Source organism: Balaenoptera physalus, assembly GCF_965194825.1.
Source record: "Balaenoptera physalus genome assembly, chromosome: 10".
NCBI lineage: Eukaryota > Metazoa > Chordata > Mammalia > Artiodactyla > Balaenopteridae > Balaenoptera > Balaenoptera physalus.
Window position 1 is genome coordinate 88509296 of NC_138889.1, and position 23101 is coordinate 88532396.

Consider the following 23101-nt stretch of genomic DNA (forward strand, 5'->3'; position numbering starts at 1 on the left):
AAGCCCAAGCCTCTCAGGCTGGTGAGTGCTGGTCGGCACCGATCCTCTGTGCTGGAATCTCTCCACTTTGCCCTCCGCACCCCTGTTGCTGTGCTTTCTTCTGTGGCTCCGAACTTTCCCTCCCGCCCACCCCCCATCTCCGCCAGTGAAGGGGCTTCCTAGTGTGTGGAAACTTCCTCTTTCACAGCTCCCTCCCAGAGGTGCAGGTCCCATCCCTATTCTTTTGTCTCTGTTTTTCCTTTTTTCTTTTGCCCTACCCAAGTACGTGGGGAGTTTCTTGCCTTTTGGGAAGTCTGAGGTCTTCTGCCAGCGTTCAGTAGGTGTTCTGTAGGAGTTGTTCCATATGTAGATGTATTTCTGATGTACTTGTGGGGAGGAAGGTGATCTCCACGTCTTTCGGCTCCTCCATCTTGAAGGTCTCTCCCGCAAGTCCTTTGACATCCATAAAGAACAACACTTCTTTTGGCTAGATGGTGCTGATATCAAAAAGGTAGCCAGGTAGATTCAGATGTAGATTCAGGTATGTGCCCACTGTTTGCATACTGTTTAAAACACGTATTTAATTCATCCAACCAGCAGATCCCGTGAGTCCAAATCACCTATTTTCCAAACAGACTCCAGATTTTGTATCTGCACAATGGTGCATTGCCTTCATTTTCTTTTAAATCTCTTTCCTTGTCCTCAGTCCCCACCCGCTTTGGCTTTGAGTGTGTCCTATGACTTGAGCCGCTTCCTGACCCCAGGTCCTTGTCTTCTCTCCCAACGTGCTTTGTAGGTCCCCCTCCCGGGGTACATCGAGGCTTACCCCCGGTCCCGGTATCAGCAGAACTCGCCCTCCAGGCTCCCTCGCCAGTACAGCCAGCCAGCCGGGCTGCACCCCAGCTTGGAGCAGGCCCCGGTACCCTCCGCAGCAGCCTCACAGCAGAGCCTGGCGGAGAACGACCCGTCCGACACTCCCCTGACCAACATCTCCACAGCGGCCCTGGTGAAGGCCATCCGGGAAGAGGTGGCCAAACTGGCCAAGAAGCAGACGGACATGTTTGAGTTCCAGGTCTAATGCCTTCGTCCACTTCCAGACTCTGAGGAAACAGTCTTTGGGTTTCTCCAGCCTGGCTCGATGGCTCTGGAGGCACAGACAATGTGGGAGTCTTTCTCACCCTCAGTTTCTAAAAAAGGTGAACAGTGGGGCTTCTGGGGAACAGGAAACTCTTGAACAACTGGATGCTTGGCTTATTCACCTGATTGTATGTCAACAAGTCCCCATGTGGGACCATATGTTTGATACTCTGTTACATTAACTGTTTGAACTGCGGTGTATTTCCCTACGGAGCCTTAGTCACGAGAGATGCTCGCTAATCTGCAGATTCCTGTCCAATGCCATATTTTAATAAATCACCAGAATGGGGAGAGCATAGCTCTATCTTCGGTGACCTCTGCATGTTAACTCTATTTCTGTGTTAAAGGCAATGCAGGCGTGTGATGAAGTCCCAGACTGTACTCTCTCTCATTCAACCATGACTGTAATCGTTGCAATCACCTCCCGTCTCCAAGGGAGACACTGACTCCAGCCAAGAAAGCTGAGTCGTTTTCTTTTAAAGGTTCATATTCAAAGTCAAATAAATTGGATGAAAATCAGTACTGTCAATGACTGCACCTATGAATAGTCCTGACTCTTTTCCCTCCGCAATTAATTCAACCAAGGCCAAGAAAGAGAGAAGATGAGAGGGAATGGTGGATTTGTGTTGACAGGTTTTTGAAAAGGTGTTGTCATTTTGGAAATAGAGTATTCTGCAAGTTGGGCTCTGGCTGGAAGAGAATCGGTGCTAAGAGCTTTTAAGGTCCTACAAAAGAAAAACAGGTTTTCTTTGCCCTGCAATGAAGGTGGCCTGAGAACGAAGCTTCTCTCTTTTGGGGGACGATAGATGCATCGACTTTTACAAGGAAACCTCTGTCTCTTCAGCAATGATGTCCAGCATGTGCTGCCCAGTGATACAAAAGGAAATAGTCATTGATGCCTGTTAGAAGCAGGAACAGTGGACCCAGTCTCCCCAGGCTGCAGCCTCTGTTTATAGAAGCTTCTGAACGCAGAAAATCTGTTGATTTACATTTAAATGTAAATAACCTTTTTAAAGGTGTATGGAGTTAGCCAGTCCCCTCCCGCACTCCTTCCCATAGTTAGTTAATAGACATAGGAGGACATTTGCCAAAATGGCAGGCTTCTGACCTCATGACCATGATGTTGCAAATCAGCCTCCCTGGCATGGCAGGTGAGCCTCCAGAGCTCTGGGTGGACAGTGCCTCACAGCTGCTCACTGTCAGTGCAAAAGCAAAACAGCTACTGACTTCAGGTAGCCCAGGGGAGGGGACACCCTGGTCCCCTCACCAACTTTGGGAGCTATGCTCAATGTCGAGGGCTTACTCGGTGTCTGTTGGAGAGTGAGGTCCTGTCCTGCCTTCTCACCCATGATCCATCTAGCTTCAGCTTGTATCCATCCCCTCTGAGTCCATCTTTCCATTCTCCTCATGAGTTTCTTTGGTCTTTATTGAGAGAAGAAGGTGGAAATTTTAAAATTGAGAGAAGAGTAGGAGTGGAATTGATTAGAGTGGGAGAGTCAAACTGTCAAAGCACAGACTTTTCAAAGAAGCTGTTTTTATTTCCCAATGGCAAATTGCCCTTTCTGGAATGTTCTGGAGATGATGTGTCATGGAATCCCCAAACGAGTCTCTTGTTCTGATGATATTAGGTAGTGTCCTTTTGGTATGCTGGTTGATCTTTCATAGTGTTAGTTTTTTGTTACTTAAAAAAAATCAGCTATAAATAAAATGTATTTTTGTAATTTCCATGTGTATATATGGTATATTTCTACCAATGGCCGCTTGTTGTAGTCCAAAACCTAAATCAGTTTGCAAAACACTGTGGACAGTGCAAGATTTTACTGACAGATTAACACAATGCCTAAGTCTATCCAAATAGGTATTCTGTGCACTTGAATGAACAAAGAGCCAAAGAAACTCAGCCTTTTCATGCAAATGGTATGAGTCTGATAAAGTCAGCTACATTGTCCCGCCTTATCAATGATATGAATATTTCATCAGTGCAATGATATCAACCCGGTACTTTGTCTACTTGGTAAATGCCTGGAAATACTGTATGTGAAAATGAAGTTCCAACACCTTAGTGTAATTTAAGTATAGGCACATGCTTTCAAGACAGTGTCTGTGTTTTGGATGTACCAGTGACTCACAGAAGAGGAGCCCACAGTGTGCGGTGGTCTGGTTCCAGCTGGCTAAAAGGATGCAGAAAAATCATGGTGAGCTGTGTAGAACCCCGTGAAATACTGAGTCAGTCAATGGAGATGGCTAAAAATACAGCATGCTAAATCAGACACACCTTTAAACGAGATACCGCAGGTTTAAGAGCAGTATATGGGAGGAAAACCTTAAGTTGAGAAGAAATCAAATCTCTTTGTGTTGTCCTACCAATGCGAGATGGCCGCCATTGTTTGATATTCTGTGACTAAGATGTGGTCCCTTTTCTGAAGAGTCTCCTGACCTCATGGAGGTTATGGATACCTGGACAGCTGACTCTCAGAAAAGGCAGGTGGTCAAAAGTGCCCTGTGGAAGTCAACACAGAGTTCCATGCAAACCCAGAGGCTCTGTGTTCCTCATGACCCTCCAGACAGTTGAAGAAGCCACAGAAGACATTGGTGACCTCAGAGAAGGAAGCTAAAGTCCGAAGAAGTGGAGTGACCTGCCCGAGGCCTCCAGCCCAAGCCCACTGACTCATGATCGGGCTTGCTTTCCATTTCACCATGCTGCCTGCACGCTTGCCTGCGACACGTTTCTTGAACTGTGCTAGGAAGTTCAAAAAGTAGACAAGGGTCATATGAGGGACTATCTACATTCTTGTGAAGAAAAAAGATAATTGAATATGTAAAGAACTTCAGATAAAGTGTATGAGGACAATGCATTTGTGGCATAATAAACTTTTTTTGGAACTAGTTTCAACGTGAGTTTTCTGCATTCATGAAAAGAAGGCATTTTGGCTTTTTCCAGAGAGCACCATCAAGGAAATGGTGTTCTCTACAGCTGTTCAAGACTTCAGGGGTGTGTTCTTCTCTCAGCGCCATGGGTCCAAACAGGCAGGTGGGGAGGCCACAGCAGCTTGTCACTGAGAGGTAGCCGATTCTGCACTTTGCACTAGGGGAGGCTATCCCGTGGTACAGGAACGTAAAAGTCTATTGCGTGCCCTGGTACCTACCAGCCGAGATGCATTGGTACCTGCAGAATAGGAACTTGCCTCTTTCAGGGTGTGCTATGGACTGAATGTGTCCTCCGCAATTTCTATGCTGAAATCCTAACCCCCAATGTGATGGTATTAGGAGGTGGGGCCTTGGGAGGTGCTTAGCTAGTGAGGGGAGCCCTCGTGAATGGGATTAATGCCCTTATAAAAGGGACCCCAGAAAGCTCTCTTGCCCTCTTTTCTGCCACATGAGGATAAAATAAGGAGTCAATAGTCTGCAACCCAGAAGAGGGTTCTCACCAGGACCTGACCATGCTGGCACCCTGATCTCGGACTTCCATCCTCCAGAACTGTGAAAAATAAATGTCTGTTGTTTGTAAGCCACCCAGGCTATGGTTCTCTGTTATGGTAGCCTGAACTGATGAATGACTAAGGGTGGATCATGTAGGAATCAGTTCTCTGGTACCAGAAGAAGTTATATTGTGCATGTGCTAATTTAAGAATTCAGCAGAAGGGCATGTAATTTCTGAGCATTCTTGATGGAAGAATGGGTAGGATATTGTTAGATTTGTGATATAAAAAAAGAAAAGACTTCTGAGAGTACGGATGGAGGAGGAGAAAGATTTAAATACCTGACTAAAATAAGTGCTTCTCTAACAGGCAGAAATTAACAAAATAGATCAAAAGATTTAAATACCGATTACCAAAAAATAAGCTTCTTTTTTCTACGTAACACACAGGAACTCATTGTTTAATGAAAAAAAATAACATATTATTTTAAAGTTTGAGAACAGAATTTAAATGTAATCCACTCCTATTACACATCAGAAAGTAGTTTGGACTTTTCTAACAACATACAGCCAAATACGCTTAGGGAAAGATAGTAATTTAGCAGTGACTGACTTGGGTCCAAGTATTAGAAATTAAATGCAGCCATTTAGTCCAATCTTGAAGATATTCTAGTCAAGGACCTTTGTGAGGACAAGAAACCCATTCACACTTGCTCAAATGTAGAGACTGACTGAGCAAATACAGGCAGACCTCAGAAATATTGTGGGTTTGGTTCTAGACTGCCACAATAAAGCAAATATCACAATAATGTGTCACATTAATTTTGGGGTTCCCAGTGCATATAACAGTTATATTTACACTATACTGTAGTCTATTAAATGTGAAATAGCATTACGTCTAAAAAAATACATACCTTAATTTAAAAACACTTTATTGGTAAAAAGTGCTAACCATCATCTGAGCCTTCAGCGAGTTGTAATGTTTTCGCTGGTGGAGGGTCTTGCTTCAGTGTTAATGGCTGCTGACTGATCAGGATGGTGGTTGCTGAAGGTTGGCATGGCTGTGGCAACTTCTTAAAATAAGGCAACGATGAAGTTTGCTGCATTGATTGACTCTTCCTTTCGTGAACGATTTCTCTATAGCTGCAGTGCTGTTTGATAGCATTTTGACCACATTAGAACTTCTTTCAAAATTGAGTCAATCTTCTCAAAACGCTGCTGCTGCTTTATCATCTAAGTCATATTCTAAATCCTTTGTTGTCCTTTCAACAGCCTTCACAGCATCTTCTCCAGGCGTAGATTCCATCTTAAGAAACCATTTTCTTTGCTCATCCATGAGAAGCAACTCCTCATCCGTTACAGTTTTATCATGAGATTGCAGCAATTCAGTCACATCTTCAGGCTCCACTTCTAGTTCTCTTGCTGTTCCCACCACATCTGCAGTTACTTCCTCCGCTGAAGTCATCCATGAGAATTGGAATCAACTTCTTCTAAACTCCTGTTATGTTGATATTTTGACCTCTTCCCGCGAATCACAAGTGTTCTTAATGGTATCTAGAATAGTGAATCTTTTTCAGAACGTTTTCCATTGACTTTGCCCACATCCATCAGAGGAATCACTATCTGTGAATCCTTACAAAATGTATTTCTTAAATAATAAGACAAAGTCAAAAGTACTCCTTGATCCATGGGCTGCAGAATGGATGTGTTAGCAGCATGAAAACAACATGAATCTCATTGTACATCCCTGTCAGAGCTCTTGGTTGACCAGGTGCATTGTCAATGAGCAGTACTATTTTTTAAAAAATCTTTTCTGAGCAGTAATCTCAACAGTGGGCTAAAAATATTCATTAAACCATGTTGTCAAACAGATGTGCTGTCATCTGGGCTTTCTTGTTCCATTTATAGAGCACAGGCAGAGTAGATTTAGCATAATTCTTAAGGGCCCTAGGGTTCTTGGAATGGTAGATGAGCATTGGCTTCAACTTTAGGTCACCAGCTGCATTAGCCTCTAACCAGAGAGTCAGCCAGCCCTTTGAAGCTTTGAAGCCAGGCATTGGCTTCTCCTCGCTGGCTATGAAAGTCCTGGATGACATCCCCTTCTAATATAAGGCTGTTTTGTTGTATGGCTGTTAGCATAACTGATGCCATCTTGGATGCTTAGTTTCTCCTGTCCTTTTACTGACCTCACCCAGGACTGTACTGTGCAGTGAATCACTTCTCTGTCGTCAAAGGCTTTGTAGTTAATAGATACTGTTTCATAATCATTAGGACCAGGTCGCCTCTATCTCTCTAGTCCCCCCAAATGATGAAAACTTTCCCTAATGTAATCCCGGTGCCCATGAGACTAGTTACCCATCATAAATCCTGACTTAGGAATGCACGTCCTGTTTCCAAGCACATACCTCCATGTTCTAGGTTAGCTATAAAATTGTCCCAATGGCCCCTCGGCCGTGCAGGATGCTTCTGGATCGTTGTGCACCTGATCCCACCCTGTGAGTAAATTACCCTATAATAAACTGATCCATTGATTACATGGAGCTTCCTGCCTAATTTTTCAGTCTCAAGATGCCTTCTCAGTTTGGTGGGTACTTTTTGTTCCCTCTGTCCTCCAACATTCGTCTACATTGACAGCCTGTTGTTTAGTGCAGTCACCTTCATTAATCATCTCAGCTGGATCTTCTGGGTAACCTGCAGCTTCTACATCAGCACTTGCTGCTTCACCTTGCACTTTCATGTTATAGAGATGGCTCTTTCCTTAAACCTCATGAACCCACCTCTGCTAGCTTCAAACTTTCTTCTGCAGCTTCCTCACCTCTCTCAACCTTCATGAATTTGAAGAGAGTTAGGGCCTTGCTCTGGATTGGGCTTTGATTAAGGGAATGTTGTGGCTGGTTGGATCTTTAGACTACTAAAACTTTTTCCAGATCAGCAATAGGCTGCTTTACTTTCTTATCATTTGTGTTTTCACTGGAGTAGCACTTTTAATTTCCTTCAAGAACTTTTTCTTTGCACTCACAACTTGGCTAACTGTTTGGTGCAAGAGGCCTAGCTTTTGGCCTGTCTCAGCTTTCAACATGCCTTCCTCTCACTAAGCCTAGTCACTTCCGGCTTTTTATTTAAAGTGAGAGACATTGGACTCTTCCTTTCACTTGAACATTTAGAGGCCATCGTAGGGTTATTAATTGTCCTAATTTCATTATTGTTGTATCTCAGGGAATAGGGAGGCCCAAGAAGAGAGAGAGAAGGAATGGGGGAACAGCCGGTCAGTGGAGCAGTCAGAACACATGCAACATTGACTAAGTTTGTCCTCTATATGGGTGTGGTTCATGGCGCCCAAAACAATTACCATAGTAACATCAAAGATCAGTGATCCCAGAGCAACATAACAAATATAGTGATAATGAAAAAATTGAAATATTGCAAGAATTACCAAAATGTGATACAGAGACATGAAGAGAACAAATGCTGTTGGAAAAATGGTGCCAATAGACTTGCTCGACACAAGGTTGCCACGAACCTTCGATTTATAAAAAAATGAAATATCTGCAAAGTGCAATAAAGCAAAGCGCAATAAGACCAGGTGTGCCTACGCAGGGCCATTTCATGGAAACAAAACAGCTCCCGATGGGGAGGGATGGAGACCGCCGTCCTCCCCCTGGCTCGCTCTCTCCTGTTCTCTCTCCACACGGGCTTTCACCTCTGTTTTTCTCTGCATACCTGCTCCGTTCTCTTGCTTCCCTCGGCCTACTATCCTTCTCTGTTTTCTCATTAGTGTATATGTAGCTGAAAATCCACCCCAGGACCCACTCTGCACAACTTTACCCTTTCATTACCCACCCCTCTCTGGCTGCCATCTCTGTGCCCCCAGGGCAAATTCTTGAGACTCGGATTGGTCCAGTTCATCCACCTATGATGAGCCACCCTTGGGTCAGGTGCCTATACAATCAGCTGTCAGCAAGGAGATGGGGTCATGTGACATAAGCACGGGCCCCCACCCCCACCCCGGGACTCACCCTTTCAGTGAGGGCTTTTGCTGGGGCTTGTACCCAGAGGAGGAAGCATGAGTGGGCGGGTCCTTCAAAAGCCTGGAATTGGTCACTACCCCCAGGATGGCAGCCAGCAGGTGGGCAGTCCCTGTGGACACTGCCACAGAGAGGCGAGGGCATCCTCGACTCCCACGTCAGGTGAGAATGCACGTGCTTGCAGACCTGCCCACCACTCCCACCCTAACACCTGTCCTGTTGAAAATGCTGCTGGGTCTAGGAAGTGACTTCTGACTGAGGCCCAGTTAGCACAATGTCTTTCTTAGCAGATGATAAATACTTGTAAATTGAAACGAATGATCTTAGCTCAGGTGATGTTAATATGGCTCCTGGCCACACACTTGCATGATGTGAAAACTGATGAGCTTCTCAACAGAGTCTTTTGAAACAAAATTGGTTTCTAGTAAAATTGATATTATTGTGGCTCTTCCCTTCTAAATATTTAATAAGTTAATGTCCCAAGAATTGAAAAGTCTCTTGATTTCTTAAGGTGAACTGTTACAGAATCCTAGCCTGTGATAAGTGCTAAAATGTAGGATGTTTCTGGGAAGGGATATTTAGGAAGTATCGATAGAATTAGTGCCAGAAACAAATTCTTTTAGAGGATATTAAGTTGCTTTGATTATGCAGGTTTCAAAAACAGAGAAATTTGTGATGGGGCAGAATTTGTCTTCATAGGACCAATCCACACTTTAATGAAAGCCATTATATAATGAAATCTTGAAATTGATTATCTTCATTCTCTGACTTTGGCCAGACTTTTGTGAATTCTGGAGGGAGGACATCAATGTATTTTACATAAATTAACTGTGGCTTCACTTTATTTTCCCCCATCTCTACCTTATGACTAAACTGGCCCCCTCCAAACCCACACACAAACTGAGTCGAGAGATGGTTTGACCGAATAGAATCAGAGGAATATCGTTGGTCTGGAAGTTTTGAAAAAAGCAGAAATAATCAAGGCCTTGACAATTCACATTAAACCAGTCTCTGGTTCCTCATCTGTGAAATGGGTATAAGAACTTTTGCATTTCATACCTCCCGTGGTGGTTGTAAGGAGCACGTGGCATAATGTATCCGAAAATGCTTTCAAAAGTGTATTTGAAGATGTTCTTACTAAAGTATTAGCTTCATAATTCAGTTTCATCCAGCGAATTGTTTTAGCTCCTTCCATCTACTGAACTAATTTGTCACATGTTCTATAAAATTTTTAAAGTATTTATATTCTGTAAAATAAAAATACAAAGATGATCCTAAGTTTGGAACTGCCCATAAAAGCCAGCCTCACCTGGAGCTGTGCTTTGCTGTTGCTGCCTATGGTTTGGAGGACATGTAAGTACGTGTGCCTGTGCTTTCGCTCTGCGGGGTAAACCCAGGCCAGGAATTCTCACCAAACATGTTAGACATGCTGGGCAAAGGCAAGTACTGAACAGGAGCTTGACTATAGCTGTTGTAATGTGATGCTTTGCTTCCTAATTAACTTTGTACATCCTTGGCCTCTGCCAGGAACAGAGTTCATATGCTATTAGAATTTTTTATGGTAAAATAAAATGGCAAAGGCTTTCATGCCCCAAAACCTGCCTGCTCCTCATTTTGCCTACTCCAGATGGTGAGATGGACTCACAAATCAGTTGTACAGCAGTGCCCGCTGGGGGTTGTTAAAGGACAGTTGTATGTCTGGCAGACCCCCTGTGGTCTCAACCTGGGGCATGAGCTCATCAGCCAAAAAGAGCTCACCCCTGGCCATCCACAGGCCCCTGAGAAACAGTTCCAGCCCATCCACGACTGTATCCTTGGGGCAGATGGTGTCCAGGGGCAGAATAAGCCAATGTCTGCTTACATGCCCTTCTCAGAACATAAAGAAGTCCCATCCAGTGCTCCCGAGGAGTCCAGGGATGATGTTAGTCTGGGACATAAACTCCCAAGACCACCTCTTTCCCCATTGCTAGTCCCGGCAATCATGATGCCAGCCTTATATTTAGACCTAACGAGAGACCATGTGTTACAATCCATGCTCTGCCCTTTGATCTAAGCTGGTTGCACAGGAGGCATATCTGACCCAGGAGCCACAGATCCATAGGCTGACCAGCCACCAAAAAAAATGTGGCTTAGCACATGGGGCTAGGCCAACCAGATTCTCTCTCTAGGAAACACCAAGAAGCAGAGTCTGTTAGCAGCAGGTGTTGAAACTGAATGGTCAAGACTCAGAGGCCATGATGGGCTGTATTCAAAACAAAGATCTAAGAAATCAGAATATTGACTAAGAAGTAGCCTTGAAGCCAGGGAGATTAGAGATAAGAAAGCCTATCTCCTGTAATAAAAATAGACCAAAAACCCAACTCTGAATGTTTCAGAGGAGTCCCTGTGCCCTAATGGAGAGACACGACCCTGGGCTTTTGTGGCTCCAGTGAGATTCGGGCGGCAACATCGTGATGTTCCTCACTTCAGCCTAACTGCTGAAGCTTTCTGCAAATACTCAGAAAGTACCTCGAGACTGAGGGAGCGATTCTTCACTCCACCCTGTAAAGAAAGCTCAACTATGTACAAAAGACACCCCCGAAGCTGCTGTCTTGCTTCAGTGACGAGGGATAAACTTAGAGCCTCTGCAAAATGCTGTTGCAGGGCTCGCCACGGGGTGGAGAGCACGGCAGAGGAGAGGACCAGTGGGCCCAGGAACGGAGGGCTTCCCTGCTCCCGCATTTGCTTTTTCTTTCCTCCTGGACCCTGGCTGCTCCTAGCTCTCAGGACCAATGACGTGATCAGATGGAAGGAAGTGGTTGGTGCCTACTTCCGTCCCAGGAATGGCTGACAGACACAGCCCCAGGGAGCTGGAAAAGGCACATGGCAAAGCCAGCCCCTCCTTGCTGGTCCCCATTAGAAATAGGAGAGCAAACTTATTCCAAAGGATGATCTCCAGACATCTTCTAGGAAATGTCATGCATCCAACTCAAGAGCTCTGCTGGCCACTGGAAGCCAGAAAGAATGTGCCTAGGAAGGAGTATGGAACCAAGTAATGACAACATTAGTGAGAGTGATGGTCAATTAACTGTGAAATGTACACAGATGGTTAGAGGGAAACACAATTGCTTTGAGTCTCTCTATGACCTTCTGGAGGTACAGTTATGACAAATACTGGTTGGCACAGTTGGGTACTTCATTTTAACAACATTCCAGTGTTCATATTTGCACATAGACAAACCCACATTTAGGGAGAGGTCATCTGACTCCTCGGAACTGAAATAAAGTTTTGTTAGCATAACAGTTTCACCACCCACCCCTCCTCCAAGCCAAAGAGCTCTGGCTAACTCTTGAAGGGAAAACACTGCAGGTTATCTGGTCTCTGATATGGGCTGTGTGTGCTTGCTCTGGACTCTGCTGGGCCTTCACGGAACATATAAAAGGGCTTGCTTTTGCCCCCAGTGCCCACTCTGTCACCCAGCTCCTGGTAGCTGAGGCCTACGGGAGCCCCACAGGGCCTGTGGAAGCCACACCTCTTGAAGCCATATTCCCAGTGATGCCAACATAACCTAATGAAAAGTCAGGCTACCACCCAGATGTCTTACCTATGGGACATTTAGAAACTATTGGATTGGGGACATAGGGTCGACCGATAAGTCATCTGTTGGACCGGATTTCTCATGCTTCGGCTGGTGGCAAAGCCAGAAACTTCATGCTCCTGGAGTAGTCCATTTCCTAGATCAAATTTGGCAGCATCAAGAGAAAGGGCATGGATAGTCTTAAGACTGTGAAAACAAAGGGTTGCCAAATTGCCCGAGTTGCTTCATATATTAATATTCAGGTGCTTTGGGAACTAAAAGTTTGCTTCTCTCTAATTTAAGGTTTTGTCCCTAAAATTGGAAGGTCCCAGACAAGCTTTCTGTGTCCCAGGGACCAACTCTTTTAATGGTCCAGGTAAAAGAGAACCAAAGGCTGAGCACAGAAGCCGTGACTTGAGCAGATACGAGGCCTGGAGAAGGGCTGCAGGGCTGTCTTTCTGCCAGGGGTGTGCATGTCTGTTGATTATTAATCTTTCATTTAATTGGAACTGTACAGGAAGCACTGATAGAAGCTTCCACATAGCCATCTATTCAGTCCTTCATTGGCTGAGCAAACTTTCCTGAATTCTTACTATGCATCAGACACCGTGCTAGGTGATCGGGATTCAGCAGTGAACAGGACACAGCGCCTCCCCTCACAGAGTTCACGGTCAAGGGAGACTGATCCTTGAGACACAAAGCCCAACATATGAAGGACTCACCATGCATTCAATGATTTTTCTACCTCATAAGAGCCAGCCGAATGAAAACTGAAGTCCCCTTCTTTCTGGAAACATTTAGGTTTAGAAAATGACAGACTCTGCAATTGCATCTTCTGATTAGGCTACACACAGCTTTCCTTCCCAAGGATCTTGAACTGATTAGTAAGGTACCCACAATATCCCCCTGGGGATAGAGAACAAATTGCCAACTGCCAAGAATCAGCAAGCATTTGTTGATTTCAGGAACCATATATTCAGTACTTTACGAATGAAACCACAGTACACCGAACGCTCACTTTGTATTGTTCATATCAGCAAACTACCATTCAGAATGTACTGGATTATTAATGAACGGGCTTGGGTTTTTATTCAGCCTCTGAAATATAGTGCTCTGTGGAGCAAATCTAAACAGGTGAACCAGGTAGAGCTCTGCAGTGATACCATTTCTTTTTCTTTTTTCTTTCTTTGTGATACCATTTCTTTGCTGCATTAGCCAGTTTTCCTTGGTTGAAATTGTGTTTGTTTTCTCCTGGAAATTTTGCATATGAAATAAAGCACATCGTCTTGCTTGTAATTTTCTTTCCAAGGTGTTAGTGGATATATGTGTTCACATTTTGTCTTTTCTCTTGCTTACTAGTTCTTTCTCCATTCCCCATAAGGAAAAGATTTTAACAAGCGTTTACAAATTCTCATAATATTAGAAATCACCATGTGATGAACTGATGACTCTTAACTGTTTTTGAAATTATAGGATCCTAGACTCTTTTAGTTGGAAGAGAATTTACTGGGGAAATGATCCAGGTTTCTACCCTGCAATCAACCCCATGACCTGTGGACACTATAGAGGCCTACGTGGTCCAAGATTAAGCAGAATTAGGGCTTCAGCCAGGCAGGTACTCAAAATGAGGGAGAGGGGAATGAATGGGGAGGAGATGGAGGGTTTTAAACATAATTTAATATTTAGGGGAAAAAAGCAATGTAGTCACCATTGAGTGGGAGTGGAAGAATTTCCTTGATTTTAAATCACACATGGCATGAGAGGACACCAAAATATTTTCAGTTCGGGGTCTGAAAAGTTTTACTCTAGCTCTGAATCTACGTCAAGGCCACTGTTATCACACGTTAAAGGGATGCCCATGTTAGGATTTGGGGTCATCCAGACCTAGACTGGAACCTCACCTTTACCACATTCTAGCTGTGCTCCTCTGGGCAAGTCATGTCCCCTCTCTGAGCCTTATCTGTGAAATGAAGCTGGGGTCTAGTCAGTGAAGTGACTATAGAGCTGGAAGGAGAGAACACAGAGTTTACAACTGCAGGACACTCTACAAGCATGATGGACTATTGTTATTGATTAGCCTCTGCTTGAATACTTGTAGCGTTGGGAAACTGCCTATCTTGCCAGAGCCGAAGCATTACCCATTGATCCACCAGGAGTGACTCCTATGCTCAGCCCCTTCCAGCCCCCAACTGTGGACAGCCTCCCTTTTCAACAGCTCGGGACACCAATAAGCACCGCCCCCCCCCAAAAGAGGGTGAGCTCAGGACACCTAGGGAGAGGTGGCTGGTGCTGTGATAGGAAAGGCTCTTCATCACCTGGCTGAGGCGAGACTAGCTGGAACCCGCTGGAGATCTCCCACAGAAGATCTCCCACAGATTCCACGGTCCCATCTCTCCCAGGAGTCGTTCTTCTGAGCACCCAAAAGACTCAACTCACCCAGGGCCCACCACCCTGGTCCTAGCAAGCAACTTGCAAAACACCTGGGCCTGGTGCATTTACAGGGCTGGCAGCAAAGACGGTCGGCTCTGTAAGAATGACATGGAACTCATTACCAGAATCATATGGTAAGCCAGAGGAAACTAAGATTCTATTTAGGAAAACTCCATGAGACTGCTCAGGGACGGCGTTGCTAAAGTGAAGTTCGCCTGTGCTGGATTCAGGAGAAAACTTGCCTCTCCTTATCTTGGAGTCCAGACTCTTGGCAGTTATGACATTTGCCCACACATTCTCCATAGCAGCTGGCTGAGGTGGGCTGGAGGAGAACAGGGAAAATATAATAAACTGAAGCCAGTCAAGAAAAAAATGAGCTAAGGGTTTAAGTGTTTGGGCTTTAGAGCAGCTTGGCCACATCCTAGCTGTATACTTCGTTGTGCCTCTGTAAGTGGGGATGAGGACATATTCCTCGTGGGTTCAGGCTATAAACATTAATGAGATGCTATAAGTAGCATGCTGAGCCCAGGACCTGGCACAGAGAAATCCCTTGATAACTAGTGCTTGATAGTTGGTATCATGTGATGTTGTGGCAGGGCTGGGGAGAAACTCCCAGAGTGTCACTAACCCCCAGTGGTCTCTCTTGTACTCAGACCCCAAGACACCGTTTCTGGAGCTAGAACTGGTCTCGTCAGAGCATCTTTGCTCTGTTCCTAAAACAAACTATAAAATGACATCAGTTCTTGAAACGCACCTGTAGTAAACTGTTTCTTTGGGATGGATGGGGAAGGATGCAGTGAGCAATTCAGACACCACCCTCTTTCCCGTGCAGAGGGTCACACAACCTTTTTCTGCAAGAGGCCTGATCGTGTACATGCCCATGCATGCACGTGCACAAACACTCCACATCTTGGACAAGCAAGCCTGTCCTGATTGTCCTGTGACTCTTCCCAAATCACTTCCAGGAGGGATAAAAGGGGAACCTGGATTCCTGGAGGCTTACACAGGAAGGAGCTGCTACTTGGAGGGAGCGGGTGGGCTCAGCTGACAACCCACTGTGTCACCATAGGCAGTGGCTTCACTTCACTGGTTTGTAAAGAGATACCATTTTGACCTGCTCCCATATCAGTTAATGCTGGAAACCAAGCCTACATTAAACCCCAAATTTCCCTCTTTCCAAACTCAACACAATCTAATCAATTAAATAAGGGGGAAAAAACATATATATATATATCTAGACCTGAGCTGTCCAGTATGGTAGCCACTAACCCCATGTGGCTATTTAAACTGAAATTTAAATAATTAAAATGAAATAAAATTTAAAATTCAGTTCCTCAGGTGTACTAGCCACATGTCATCTCAATAGCCATGTGTGGCTAATGACTTCCATATTAAACAGCACAGATACAAAACATTTCTGCCACTGCAGATAGTTCAACTAGACAACATAGATCTGCTACGGATGGAAACGTGTTGTCCCCCCCTACCCTGCCCCGCCCCACATACATACGTTGACGCCTTAATCTCCAATGTGTTGGTATTTGGAGATGGAGCCTCCGGAGGTAATTAGGTTTAGATGAGGTCATGAGGGTAGGGCCTTCATGGTGGTACTAATGTCCTTATAAGCAGAGGGAGACACACCGGAGCTCTCTCTCTCTCTGCCATGTGAGAACACAGCAAGAGGGTGGCCAACTGCAAGCCAGGAAGAGAGCTCTCACCAGGAACTGAATTGGCCAGCACCTTGATCTTGGACTTCCAAGCCTCCAGAACTGTGAGAAATAAATGTCTGTTGTTTAAGCCACCAGGTCTATGGTACTTTGTGATAGCAGTCAGAGCAGACCAATGCAGATAATAAGTATTCATGAGTTCAGTCCAGCTTCTTTTATTTATGTGAACTGGGCTTTTCACCTTGAAACTGGTTCTGGAAAAATATTTTCCCTGTGCAAGTAAAACGTGGCTCTCAGCAGGTGGCCACCTGCAGCTTCTGAGAAGGGCCTGATGTTGCACCTGTGTTTGTTTTTGCAATGAATGCCTGCAATGGCCACAGTGTCTCCTCCTCCCTAAAGATTTCCAAATCGCATTTTCTTCTGGATAATAAAGAACAAGCTGATAAATATCAGCCCTGGATGTGAGGGGATGGGGGCTGTTTCATCCCAAGTCTAAATCCATGCTGTCACCTAGTGGATTCCCCCCGCCCCACATGAGAGAAACAAGGATTTTGTGTTAATGACCAGAAACCTTTATGCAAGTTTGCCTGGCAAACCCTAGGAAGGTGAGCATCAGCTGTGTGTCAGGTGGTGAGCTGAGCAGTTCACACACATTATCTCAGTTAATTCGCAACACCAATTATCATGCACATTTTCCATGAGGAAAAGGGCTCAGAGAAGTGAAGAACCTGCTTCACTGACAGAGCCACTGGATGAATAAATGAATGCACAAATCAGTAAAGGCATGCAGGCTTAGTTTATGTGCACTGCATTCAGATAAACTCTGCAGAGATTAATAATCCTGGGGGAGTTTGGGAATGGATAGATGGAATAGCTAACATGTATTCCCCCTCTGGAGGTATCCTCCCTCAGGCTCCTGTAAAATCATCCGCTGATTATAGGACCTTTGCTGCTCTGTCTCTCCTGGCACCTGACTTGAGACCTAAGCTCAAAGCCAGCTGGCAAGCCACTGCCATTCTGCTCTTAGGAACTGGAACTAGGAGAGAGTTCCTGTGAATGAGGAACCCGAGTGACTCTCTAGGAGGAAGCTGATCAGAAAGGCAGGAGGTGCACAGGTGTGTGGAGTGAGAGGGAGTGAGGAGGGCAACTGCCTGGGCTCCTGGTGGCTTCCAGGCCCTGGTGCCAATTGGCGTGAGGCTTGTGACGGGACATGTGGTGTGTCTGCAGATGCTCCCCAGCTCCAAGGGCTTCCGGTGGGGCTGCGATCACAGGACCCTGGCCACCCGGCCCCAACATGGACAGAGACGGACATGCAGCCCAGACGAGCGGATCACATTTGCTCTCCGAGGAATGTGGTTGGAGCTGAGTGTCCAGTGGCAGCACCTCATTCCTTTCCTCCTAAAGGCCTGGATGCTTCCTTTGTTTATTTCTCTTGAGTAAGTTTCTACTGTTTGTAACCAAACAAGCCTACTGGCATCTGCTTTTGTTATTCAAGTAAACTAGTTGGAGTGGCCTCTTTCCTCTCAACCAGAAAAGCCCCTAGAATATGTGAATCTCCAGCTGTGCGTCACTGATGCATCTTCGGATTCCTCTCCAGTCACTTTCCCTCCAGTTGCCGCCACACAGATGGCTTCTTGGATGTGCTGATGCTCTGCTGTGGATGGGATAGAAGGCCTGGGCGATGGCCAAAGCTCTCCCTTTGGGGCACCACCTCCAGAGGGGCCAAGCCCTTGACCTCACCTGATGCGGCAGATGTAATGCTGCCTGGGAGAAATGTGGTTGGCCCTCTCTAGAAAAGAATCACCCTCTTCCCCAAACTGCCTCCCAGCCACGCTCACCCCCTTGCTACTTTTTGTGGGTGGAGCTCTAGGGCCCTGCAAATTCAACTGTTTCTCCCTCCCTGCTGGTCAGGCCAACCTCCAGCTCAAACCCCGAGGCCACCACCACTCCCTGTACTAGTAGCTCAGCAGTGAGGGCTGAGTCCTAAACCGGGTGGGAAACAGTAATGATGACTCCCATCTGGGGGCAGTTCCCCGTCTATCACCTTGTTTGTTGTCCCCACCCAACCATCCCATGAGAGCAATGTCTCCATTTCCCAGATGAGGAGACAGGCTCAGAGAGGTTAAGTAACGTTCCCAAGGTCACATATCTGGTTGGGGACGGAATCTAGATGCCGTTGAAAGGAAAAGGCCAGTGTGTGTGAGGTACCAACACGGCCTTCACCTCCAGTGAGAGGGAAATCTTTAAAGCGGTGATTACATCTCTTCTCCTCCTGCTCCGAGAAGCCAGGCCCCCACAGGCGTTGGATCCGGCCTGACCCCTTTGGCCATAGAGTGGGGCACAGGTTACTTGGTTGAGGGAGTGGCAGGTTTTCCCACCACACTTGAACTCTCTACTTCCCTCAGGACTGACAGATCCGTTGATGAAGCGGTCATGATATAAACAATCGGTTTCATACTCTATCAGGTTTCCTGTTCCATCTTGCTCAAACCAGTTACCATTGGAGAGGATGTACTTCAGTCCCTCACCCACAGGCTGTTCCCTCTGCGCCCTCTACCCTGATGTCCTGAGAGTACAAGTTGCTAATCTGATTGGTCGGACTCCAGGACATTCCCTGGGCCCTGCATCACCAGTGGCCAAGCTTACTCCATCTTAAAAGTCAGTGCACCTGCGCTCCCTGAGCGCCTGTTACAAGGTAAAGCCTGCCTTTGTGAGCAGGCATGACCAGGTTCTTCTTTCCTAGCTCTTCCATGTTGGTAACTAAGTGGGCAATCAAGCTGGAGGCAGCAGGGAGCTCCAATCATACCTTCAGCCCAACTTTGAATGCTCCAAAGCAGCTTTCCCTTTAGCTCAGCTATAAATTTTTTCCCCTGTTTATCTGGTGGTGTACCGGTAAATGTTTGACAACCAACTCTTTATGGAGGTTGGGAAGGGTAGAGAGGACAGGAACAACCCTGATTTGTACATTTGCCGATTTCTGTAGTGTAAATACTCTCATTGTGGCCAGTTTTAAGATATCAACGTGACACTATTAGGAAGGAATGTAACATTAGCACAACGTTCTATAGTATTTCCACTCTACAGACTCAAGAGCCATAAGTAACTTCGAGTGTAGGTAATTGTAAAATGTAGCAAAATAATTAGGGAGTGCTGAATTTTGAATATTTATTACCTTAGTTTTAAATATAGTTTAACTGTAAGTTGATATAGTTTAATTTTTAACAATGGCTGTATTTAACAACCACCTTACAAAATTCCTGAAAATGTAACCACTGGCTCTCATGAGCTGTTCAAGCTGGCTCCAGCACGCTACTCTGTTATTCCTCTGCATAGGGTGTTCGCTCAGCTGGGACCCCATCCTGTTTTCATCTGCCAAGCATCCTTCTCTTTGGGGAACAGCCTCTTCCATTCCATTTCCTTCTGGAGGGGCTGACAATCACAGGACCTGCCTCCCCGACCATCCTGATAACAGGACCTGTGACCAAAGCCATGGGATGAAGGGATAGGTGACAGGGCTGGGTGTGGGCATTCCTGGGACCTTGGCTGTGACACCATAATACCATCAACCCCATTCTCACTTGGGAAATTGTGGGAAACAACTCAGCCAACCCCAAAACTATGTCCTACCAGTATTGAGCCTAATGTTTCCTTCTGATAGCTCACTAGGGCTTCCCCTGTACCTGCGCCCCGGGCCACGGGACAGCCTGGGTGAACCTTGACAGGCCTCAGTTCCAGTCCTGGCTCTGCCATTCCCTAGCTCTGTGCCCAGGAGCAGCAGGGGTGGCGGAGGGGGGTGGGTGTAAGCTACTTCACCTTTCAGAGCCCCTGTTCCCTCATCTGTAAAACATACCAAGAGCGGTTCCTATTTCACAAGGTGCGAGTGAGAATTAGATTGTGCACGTCAACTGCCTCCCTCTGTGCCCAGTATGCACTTAACTGGTGGTCAATTTTCGAGCCTGGAGGGATGGGGGCGGGGGCTATTGGGGCTCTGGAGAGGGAATGGGAAACAGGGCCCCACTGGACGGCTCTGTCTCCACCTGAGCTCTGCGCTGGGTTTTCTTGATGCCTAGTTTATTCTCATTTATTCTCATTAAGAGTCTCTAGCTCCCCTCACCGCACTTGCCAGCCTGCAGTTTTCTAGAACAAGGGAGCCTCTCTTGTAACAACCAGCCTGGGGCAATGGGAATCTGGCTTCTTCCTGGAGAAGAATGGGTCTGGAATGCCCAGGGTGGGCAGACTCCCATGGGTAGAACAGAGGTTGCAAACTCTGGGGGACTGTCCAGCCTTTATATGTCCCGGATTGGGTTTTGGAAACACTGGAATTCATTGCTAAGATTTAGAACCCAGGAGCTTTTGCCTGACACTGGGCCCACACTCCTGGCTGGGCAGCAGTGGCTGGAACTGACCGCGCAGTCAGGCAGAAGCTCTGTGGCTTGCCAGCCTCCCCCTGGCTCCCGGCACCATGCCCAGGGTGTACAGCTGGGCCTCACAGGCGTGCACATTTGCATCCTCAAGCTAGAGGTCGCTGCACAAACTTAGGGCCGAGTGTATGTAACCTCCAGGGCTCCCACCACCCCATCTACCCATCTATCAGCGTCTGCACCCTATACAACCTCCCGTTATTACAGATAAACCATCTCTGCTTCCATCTAAAGCCAATCCCCCTACTGTAAACTAGACCCAACCCCGCTAGTTCACTCAAGGATACCATTCCAGCAATTCCTCATCACTCTGAAACCGTGGGTTAAATCCATTTCACCTGCCTTCACTAATCAAGGTCGTTTTAAGACCTGCATGTCCTCCAAGCAGCACGAAGCCTAAACAGTAAGATTTTTGCCTGAGTTTTTGTCCAGAAACTTGGAATCAGCTGTGTCTAATTCGATCTGAGTGGGTTAAGACTGGATAGGACCACTGACCCTCTAACTGGGCCTGCTCAGTGACTTTTTGACATCAGAAGGCTAAAAACTCCACCCTCAGAACACGCAGAGGCCTGTAGCCGAGTCACACCCGAGCAGGACAATTACCACACCTTTTTCCAATCACCTCCCCATGCTCCCCACGCCTCAGGCCGCCTGAGTCTTTATTCACTACCCCATAAATACCCCAGCCCCTTGCCTTGGGGGGTGGATCAGACCGGACCTGAGGCTTGTTCGCACAGCTTCTCATCTGGCTGTCTCGCAAGTCAGCCCTCTCTTCGCTGCAGACCTTGGCGTGTCAGCATTTGGCTTGCTGTGCGTCAAAGGAGCCTCTTCTACCTCGTCAGTTTTTCTCATTCTACTGGGTCATTCTCCATCAGACCACAGACGTCTGGTCATTTATCCCTTCTTAAAAAAACCATTCTCTCAACCCCGCTTACCCTGCCGGCTCCTGCTCAGATCTCAGCTTTCCTTGAAGCTAAACTCCCTAAAAAGTCATCTACACCCGCTGTCTCGAGCTCCTCTGCTTCCGTTCTCTCCCAAAACTACTCCAGTCAGGTGTGAACCCCCATCGCTCAACCAAAAGTGCTCTCGGCAAGATCACCAGTACTAAATCCACGTTGCTGAATCCAAAAGCGAATGCTCAGGCTCCTCTCACCTGGCGGAGCAGCATTATTTGTCAGAGCCGACGGCTTCGCCCCGCTACACCCCTTCTTAACCTGTCTTCTAAAATACCTGGCTCACTGCTTCCTCCTATTCATTCTCCAAACTTGATGGATTCTTTGCCTTTGATCTACTGTGCTGCTGGCATAGTGAGGGCACAAGGGAGTCTAGATGCCAAGCACCAAAACGTTACATTTGATGGAAGATTTTGTTCTATCAGCTACGTTATCCTTTGCATGCTTCTGCGCTGAGCTCTTGCTCCTTCTGGCCATAGAGGCAGCACCTGGCAGAGGGGCGGCAGCCGCAGCGGGTGCCCCATAGGGGGACCCAGCAAGGGGGAAAGGGCAGAAATGCTGTACCATCGCTTCTCGCTTAGCTGGATTAATTCCCACAGCCTCCTAACTGCTTTCTCTGCGTCCTTCCTTACTCTGTTCTCGACATAGAGCAAGTCAGATCCTGTCACTCGTCAGCTGAAAACCCTCTAACTACTTCCCATCCCACTCGGAGTAAAACCCCAAGTCCTTACCATGGTTTGTAAGGTCCCACTCGAATGGACCCTCTCTGTACTCATCCCTACCGCTCTCTCCTCACTCCTGCTCCAGCCAGCTGGGCTCTCTGCTGACCCTCAAGCATCCCACCTTCAGCCTTTGCACCTGCCCTTCACCCTGAAACATGCCCCCAGGGTGGCACCTGGCTGTTGCCCTTAACCTTCGTCAAACCTTGTTTAGATGTTCTCTCTTCAAGAAACCCTGCTTTCCTCCTACCCTCGGGACCATCCTCATCCCTACTCTTTTTGTTTTCCCCTTAGCCTGTCATCTTCTGATACCATATTATGGTTTACTTATATTTATTGTCTGCATCCCCCAGCCCCAAGAGCCTAGGAGGGTGCCTAGCACATAATATGCACTCAAATATTTCTTGACTACAAGAATTTCAAGGAAGGACCGTGCCTTTGATCAGATTATCAAAGAGTTTTGTGCTCCAAAAACCATTTAAAAACTAAACACATTTCCAAGGACTAAAGCTGTTTGAAACAAACTAACCCCTTGTTGCAGTCCTCAAAGATCCTTTCTGAGCACGGTCACGGCAACAGATGCAAATATATGTTGCCCTTGGCTTTTCCCAATCCCCTCACCCCGACTTGGCAGTGTTGGGGATCCCCTCCTCCCCTGAATGCTGGCTGGGCAGCAGCTTCCAGCCCCCGTGAGAGTGCTTCCCCAGCAGCACAGACAGGAGAGAGACCATGAGCTTTACCACTCAAGTGGGCACTGTATGTAGAGTATGTGCTGGGAGCAACGAGAACAGCAGT

The 23101-nt window shown here is 46.6% G+C and overlaps 1 protein-coding gene and 2 long non-coding RNA genes across 11 annotated transcripts in view; 2 read left to right on the plus strand and 1 right to left on the minus strand.

The window, feature by feature from the left end:
* The window catches only part of KIAA1549L (KIAA1549 like), a 288634-nt gene extending 281566 nt beyond the window's left edge, over positions 1-7068 (plus strand). For 7 of the 9 annotated variants that reach the window (XM_082410396.1, XM_082410390.1, XM_082410397.1 and 4 more), the window contains one exon: positions 776-7068. In XM_082410396.1, coding sequence (XP_082266522.1) covers positions 776-1057 — 282 coding nt within the window. In that variant the 3' untranslated portion in view covers positions 1058-7068. The remainder of the gene's footprint in view (positions 1-775) is intronic. The other 2 variants (XR_014250249.1, XM_082410398.1) reach the window with 2 other exon arrangements.
* Positions 1-23101, minus strand: part of LOC309636906 — a 382209-nt gene that overhangs the window by 139877 nt on the left and 219231 nt on the right. The gene's annotated exons all lie outside the window — the stretch shown is intronic.
* Positions 14477-23017, plus strand: LOC309636908. Its single transcript, XR_014250306.1, has 3 exons — positions 14477-16317; positions 17241-17328; positions 17441-23017. It is a non-coding gene; the product is annotated as an uncharacterized lncRNA (long non-coding RNA).